Below are 7,299 nucleotides of genomic sequence, written 5' to 3'. Positions count from 1 at the left end.
CAGTGTTTTTCATTTTTATCTTTTTTTCGTAGCTGTCAGTGGGGCCTGTATTGCATTGCATGCTCATAATGAGGGAGAAATATTCGAACCGTGATGTAACGATGGACAACTTAGGTATTTTACACCTTTTGTATAGTTATTGCATAGTGTAAATGTAGCTTGTGTTTATATATATTTTTTTGGTAATATTGGATTTCTGATTCTGTTAACCATGCAAACTGGGTGACACAATACCATTAAATTTATTTTGTAATCTTAAGTGACTTGCCAATGGAGGGGGGTGCCATATAAAATTGCACCTGGGGTGCCACTTTAGAGCCTTAGAACTGGCTCTGCACCTAAGGCAAGTCTAATATAACTACCCCACACTCTTGGGTCATGATTGTAGTTTATTAAAATATTTTTATCCCAGTACTTAGATGAAAATATTGGAAGCAAAGGGGATTTATTGATGATCTTCATTTGGATACTGAAACTAAAATTAAAGTGCCTTTTTCCAATGGACTTCAATCGGTCGTTTTATCTGAGCAGTATGTTTCCAATCCCAGCAAACAGCTGGCCTGGCATTTAGAACACATGGGGATTAGGGGGTTGAATTATTTAAAGGCTCAATCCAGAATCAGACCATATCACTACTTATGATGCCAAGATCCGCCTTCTGATCATTTTTCCCAATATCATATAATATTCTATACCCATATATTCTATATACATTAGACTCCATTTGTATTGTGTTTGGGTTTTGAGCACAGTGTAATAAAGCGACCTCTTAACTGTGGATGTTTTACATTTTGCTCAGTCTTCTGTGTCAAAACTCACTTGTTTTTCATATTCACTGAGCCACATGCACAGCAGCACCACCTTATACTGATTGATGTGTGAGCACACAAAGTGCAGGCGTGTGATGATGCATGTTAAAAGCATGTGCGAAGAGTAAGCTGTGAACTGCAGGTCTTTCAGTGGCCATCAAGGCTCATTGGTTACCACGTAGGACTGATTTGCATGTAGAGGGAGTGTCCTGAGCCAGCACTGGGATGAATGAGTGGTTCAAGTCAGACAGCAAGTCGGCTTTGGACTCAGCAGAGGTCTGCACAGCTCAAAATGCCTGGCTTAATTAAAATGTGACACTTTCCGCTATAAGTGGAAAACTGTTGGACTTGGACGTAAACATGGTCAACAGAAAACACCCCAGACTTTGCAAAAGCTGGGAAATATGGGTAAGTTGTATTTTAATTGACTTGAAAACGCTCTCTTAACAGGGCATAATAACAATATCTACATATGAGCCTTGATAAATGTATATAGTTTATATCCTGTATGTTACTGTTCAGTGTAGTCATGTTTCTATGACATTTTGTGTTCCAGGGATTTTTCATTCTCTTGCTGTATACCAGCCCTCATTCCTGTTTTGCAACCTTCAGCCAAGCAAAAGAACTCATCTATAGGATAAAGGAGGGATTACCCAAAGGGACCTTCATAGGAGCCATTGGAGTGGACTTAAATTTGGATTTTACAGTTGACCCCCCCTATTTATTCAGTCTGGCTCAAAAGAGGGTCAGTGAACAGTATGTGACACTCGATAATACAACAGGAGAATTTTTTACATCTGCTACAGAGATTGACAGGGAGACACTTTGCCCGGATAACTCCGACAGACAAGGATGTTTCCTCTCAATGGATGTCTTTGTACTTCCACAGCAGTATTTCCAACTCATCAAAGTTAAAGTCGTCATTGAGGATGTGAATGATAACAGACCAAAGTTCCCTGTGGATGAAATCCTTATATCCGTTCCAGAAAACACACAGATCAATTCTCGCTATGCGGTGGAACAGTCTGCAGTTGACCCCGACCTGGGTCTTCATGGAGTGCAGACCTACTGGCTTGTGAATGACTTTGGTGTGTTCACGCTCGACGTTGAAGAGAATGAAGGAGGGGAGCTGACACCCTTTCTTATCGTGACAGAACTTTTAGATCGAGAGACACAGGCTGAATACATAACAGACATTATCGCAGAGGATGGGGGCACCCCTCCCCTCCTTGGTGCTGCCACTTTAAAAATTGTCATCTTAGATGTGAATGATAACTGTCCCCAATTCACAGAGTCTTACCTTAATGTTACTCTGCATGGGAACGCCACCAAAGGCACACATTTGGCACGTCTGCATGCTTTTGACCCTGACCTTGGCGATAATGCTCAGATCAACTATGCTTATAGTGAACGTGTGCCAAGGGAGACCAGAAGCTTGTTCCATTTGGACAGAACTACAGGAGTGATCAAACTAGCAGAGAAAATAGACACAGGTACAGCCATGTTTTACAAACTCACTGTTCTGGCCAATGGACCTGGTTGTATTCCTGCTGTTGCCACTGTTGCTGTTCACGTCATCAAAGTTCTTTTGGGGCCTCCTGCTGTTGTACCTCGATACATTGCATCAGAAAAAGATGGGGTGGTGAGACTTAAGGAGTCTGAGCCAGTGTTTTCTCCTATTGCTTTTTTTACTGTCAAAAACATCAATGTCAATCAAAGGGTGGACTGCCATTTGGAGGGAACAGGTCCTTTTAGGATCGGGCCCTATCAGCTCCTCACAAATGAATACCTACTTGAAACCACAGAGCCACTGGATTATGAAATGACAAAGGAGTACGATCTCATTGTAGTTGCTGAAAACGGTCGGGGGCTCGTCATCAAGACTTTTCTCAAGGTGCAAATTTTGGATGAGAATGACAACGCTCCAGTCTTTCAGCAGTCTTCGGTGGAAGTATTTTTAGATGAGAATAATCCCCCCAACACCTATCTTACCCAGCTCCATGCCACAGACCAAGACAGTGGAAGCCAAGGAGAAGTTGTCTATCTTCTTGGAGGTGATTCCCCAGGGATGTTTCTTATAGATCCCGTGACAGGCATTCTGACTGTGACTACATCACTGGACCGTGAGGAGAAGGAAACATATCGCTTCATTGTGAGAGCTGTGGACCAAGGAACCCCAAGAAGGGAGTCGATTGCTACTGTTGTGGTGACGGTACAAGACCGCAATGACAACAGCCCGCGCTTCATCAACAAGGATTTCACATTCTTTGTGCCAGAGAACTTTCCGGGTTACGGTGAGATCGGTGTGCTGTCAGTGATGGATGCTGATTTGGGGAAAAATGGATGGGTGGCTCTATCCATCCTCAATGGCAGTGACATCTTCATGATAGACACAGGCCGAGGCACACTTCGGGCGAAGACCTCGCTGGACCGAGAGCAACAGGGGACGTACCAACTTTGGATTGAGGCCGTAGACGGTGGGGAGCCCGCACTCTCCTCTGTTACAATGGTGACTGTGCTGCTGTTGGATGTCAATGACAACCCACCGATTGTCCTTTTCCCACAGTCCAATCAGTCCTACATGCTGGTGCTACCCAACACCCTGCCGGGAACATCCGTCACAGAAGTGTACGCTGTGGATAACGATACAGGCATGAATGCCGTGATTGCATATAGTATCATTAAAAGGAAGGGAGGTGAGCCTGGATCTTTTGCCATCAACCCCGAAACAGGAAATATCACTTTAGAGAGAGAACTGAGCAACCGTGGTCTCTACAGCCTTCTGGTAAAGGCCAGTGATCACGGTCAGCCAGAGCCACTTTACTCAACAATTATGGTTAACTTCTTTGTGAACGAAACGGTGAGCAATGAGAGCTACATACAGAGTTTGCTGACCAGAGAGGCTGATATTGAAATAGAGGAGAGACCCTGGCACATTGGTCAGTTGAAAGACGGACCTGAGAGGTATAACATGTGTCCATGTACACCTGCCCTCATTGCCCTTGCAGTGACATGCCTCGGGCTGCTCTTCTCCCTTGTTACACTAACAGGTTACATATGCTTAAAAAGGTTTCAGAAGCAAAAGACAAAATCAGAGGTTGATGTACCATTAAAAATCAAAAAAGATTCTACGCTGGTCAAAAATAGGAAGCTCAGACATGTCTCAAACATTTAATTTTCAGTAATCCGACATTCTGCTTATTTGGGAGTTTACGCATTGCGAAACAGCAACATGAATTTGTTCCATCTTATTGCATTTTATAATTACAGTAATCACTCGCCACTTTGAGCTTTGAATTTTGTAGTATTTAAAAAATACATGAATGAATAAATCATGCTATGGCCTACTATTAGTCACAAAAATTATATATATATGGCCATTTTTTGCCAAACCTAAATACAAAAATTAAAACCACAAATATAAATACAAGAGATTCAGAAGACACATTCAAAGACACTGTGATAATATTTTATCTCCATAATATATTCTACGTGTGAATGGTTGTTTGTCTATACTATGTGCCCTGTGATTGGCTGGTGAGGTGTACCCCGCCTCTCGCCCGAAGACAGCTGGGATAGGCTCCAGCAACCCACGCGACCCTCGTGAGGAAAAAGCGGTAGAAAATGAATGAATGGATGAATATATTCTACACTTGTCTATAGGTGTCAGTCAATGTGCTGAGACACACAATGATCGCCAGAACAACAGGCTTTAATTGCAGATTTTGAATGATCTCACAATATGAGCTACTGTTGTGGCCATAACTCACGCCAAACTAAAACTCAACTTTGGGCCACCAATGTCACTTCCTGTTTTCCCCCTTTTAGTTACCTAATACCAGAACACATCTGCAGAAACACTCACATGCATTAGTCTTGTTTATGTTGAAATTTCCATTATATCTACTGTTTGGGGCAATACGAATGTCATGGTGACTATAGGGGTGCTATATCTCTAACAATGTTAGAACCCATATTTGGAAAGTTTTCTATGCTGTAACTATGACAATATTCAATGTATAAATAAGAAAGCCTACTTTGTGAAAATGCACTTATCTGGAACTAGGTCTGGAACGAGGGATTACTGTACTTGGGACACATTCACTATATCGTAAAATCACAGGCCATTTCATTAAGAACACCTTCATAATCCAATAAGATCCAACACAAGTCCTATCACAAAAGTATAGCTATACTGTCATCCCTCATTTATTGGTTTATTGGTTAATTGGTTAATGAATTTATGCAAAGTAGGATTCAGGGTTAATAATAAATGGTATGTTTTCGCAGTTACATCATAAAAAAACATGCCTTTTTAAATACAACCTTTACCATTAGTAGAGCACTACAGACATGAAAGGGCACACATATAGTCATATTTACACTCATAAAAGCCAAAAAAAGCCCACATTGATCAACTGTAATGTGTAGGTTACGAGATCACTTCAGAGAAACGAGACAGCCGTGGATTTAAACATTAGCAAACTAGTGCACTAACTCACTAATTCCAATTTATTTACTGTATTCTAAGGTTTTAAAACGGAGTGGGGAAAAAGGACAAAGAAGCCAAAAATGCACCACTTCCACATTGAATGGGAGGATAACTTATTTTCAGTCATCATGTTTGGTACGCCATGGCGTACTTCATGCAGTGTGACAGTAATCTACTGCAATATCATGTCTCAGTAAAGGAACATTACAGATGCCTAGTGGCGAGAATACTACATATACTTTTGTCTTTCAATATTTGTTTTTTGATTAGTAATACACCAGCAACAATTTAGTAATTATTAAATTGGAGGGATTACTGTGCAAAGGTACAAGTGCACTAAATGCAGAAAAGTTACATTTTGTCTCTTGCACAGTTACGGTAAATAAATAAGGTGGTAGTGTACTTGTAAACCTCAGCAAACTACAATGAGACTCTTTGGTACGTCTGATTATATTGTGAAGTATATGTAATGTAGTGACCGGTGAGTGTATAGCCATATTACATGACTGATGCTTGCAGGAATATGTTATGTATCAGAAAGATTGGAAATTAATTTATTAGTGGCATCCTATAACATTACAATCAGAAAGTCTTGAAAATGATTTAAACATGTACATATCGTGCTAAGTCTTTGAAGGCACAGCAAATATTGACTTTTTGATGACTGTTGTAGACAATCATGAATATTAAATCTTTCAGACTAACGCCCAGCTTTTTAACTTGAGTTTGTCATTGACCATACGTCTGTGATGACTCTCGTCCATCCATTTCATTTCAATGAGGACTGACTCTGAGCATTTGGACTTGTTTGCCTCACTCTTTGTTAAACCTGTCATTGACAACCAGATGTTTTTTTATATTGTCATTTATGTTGACATTCAATAGAAAGAAGACATTGTACTTGGTGACACTGATGCATTCCAAGTGTGCTTTTGTTGTTATATAATACATACAAACTCAAATCACCCTCATTCATGCAATTCTCAATGTGTTTGTGAGATGTTACAAAGTGTTTGTGAAAACAAATATTAAAGTACTTTATTTTATTATACGTATGCATTTTTATTATTTGCATTACTATTAGAAACATTATCTGCAAAGCTTTCATATTCTGGGATTGTGGACAGCTAAGAATTGTTACCAGTATTGTTTAATATTGGACGAAGGATTGGTTTAGAAGTACAGTACTGTAACTACACAGTAACTACACAGACAAGGTGAACTGTGAAACTATGAAATTCATAGTTCCAAATGAAACACAACTGTGTGCGGTTGTATTTGAACAAAAAGTCATACACACAGTGTTACATGCACTGTAACTGAGTGTTCAAATCCATAATTCCCAGCACAAAGCAAATATATACAACGCACAAACTAAAATCCAACATGAATAAAAACCTAATTTTGCAATGCACCTCTGTGAGTGACGGGCAACAAGTGATGATAACATATAATACAATGACGAACACTGCCCAGTCAGTGATGGATGGATAAACTAGAGCAGTGGAAGTCTGGTGGGCTTTTCATGTTAAAGTTGGCAACATTTTCTTTCAATTTTACATGATCATGTTTTGCAGCTCTTGACCATTTTTCTTTTCGGGAAGACGGGGCTAAATGGCTCTTTTGATGCCAAAGGTTGCAGATAAAGAAGGCTACGTTGTGCTTTTGTGCCTTCTCGTCCATACACAATACCACAAAATGGAAATTGGACTACCACAAGTTACCCACAAGTATTCTCTGTTAATATTTTGACTTTATTCTTGTAATATTACAGCTTTTTTTTTTCATTTTCTGCTGGTGTATTTTTTTTATTTTCCAACTATTTCAACTTTAATTATTTTTTCTATAATATTTCAAACGTATTCTTGCAATAGTATAACTTTTTCCACTACTTAATTTTCCATAAAGTGCAGCTTCACATGTTGTTTTGTTGTAAATGTTTAAAAAATCATCTTTTTTAATATTTAAACTTTGTGCCAGTAAAATAACATAGTTTTT

At 39.6% G+C, this 7,299-nt stretch overlaps 1 protein-coding gene across 1 annotated transcript; it reads left to right on the top strand.

Annotated features, from left to right (window-relative positions):
* Positions 1–1,047: 1,047 nt before the first annotated feature.
* pcdh20 (protocadherin 20) lies at positions 1,048–6,660 on the top strand. Its single transcript, XM_058089723.2, has 2 exons — positions 1,048–1,217; positions 1,366–6,660. Exons 1-2 carry the CDS (start codon positions 1,170–1,172, stop codon positions 3,982–3,984), a joined length of 2,667 nt encoding a protein of 888 aa, XP_057945706.2. The 5' UTR covers positions 1,048–1,169; the 3' UTR covers positions 3,985–6,660.
* The last annotated feature ends 639 nt before the right edge of the window (positions 6,661–7,299 follow it).

Source organism: Doryrhamphus excisus, linkage group LG13, assembly GCF_037039965.1.
Source record: "Doryrhamphus excisus strain RoL-2023G ecotype Guam linkage group LG13, RoL_Dexc_Guam_v1.1, whole genome shotgun sequence".
NCBI classification, from domain to species: domain Eukaryota; kingdom Metazoa; phylum Chordata; class Actinopteri; order Syngnathiformes; family Syngnathidae; genus Doryrhamphus; species Doryrhamphus excisus.
The sequence above is the reverse complement of the archived record's forward strand: the minus strand, read 5'-3'. Positions and strand labels throughout refer to the sequence as shown.

Bases quoted from the DNA above. Each gene is read 5' to 3' on its own strand.
- pcdh20 (XM_058089723.2), top strand. From the start codon at position 1,170: ATGGTCAACAGAAAACACCCCAGACTTTGCAAAAGCTGGGAAATATGG. The intron at 1,218-1,365 runs GTAAGTTGTATT...TTTGTGTTCCAG, and splicing joins GCAAAAGCTGGGAAATATGG to GGATTTTTCATTCTCTTGCT.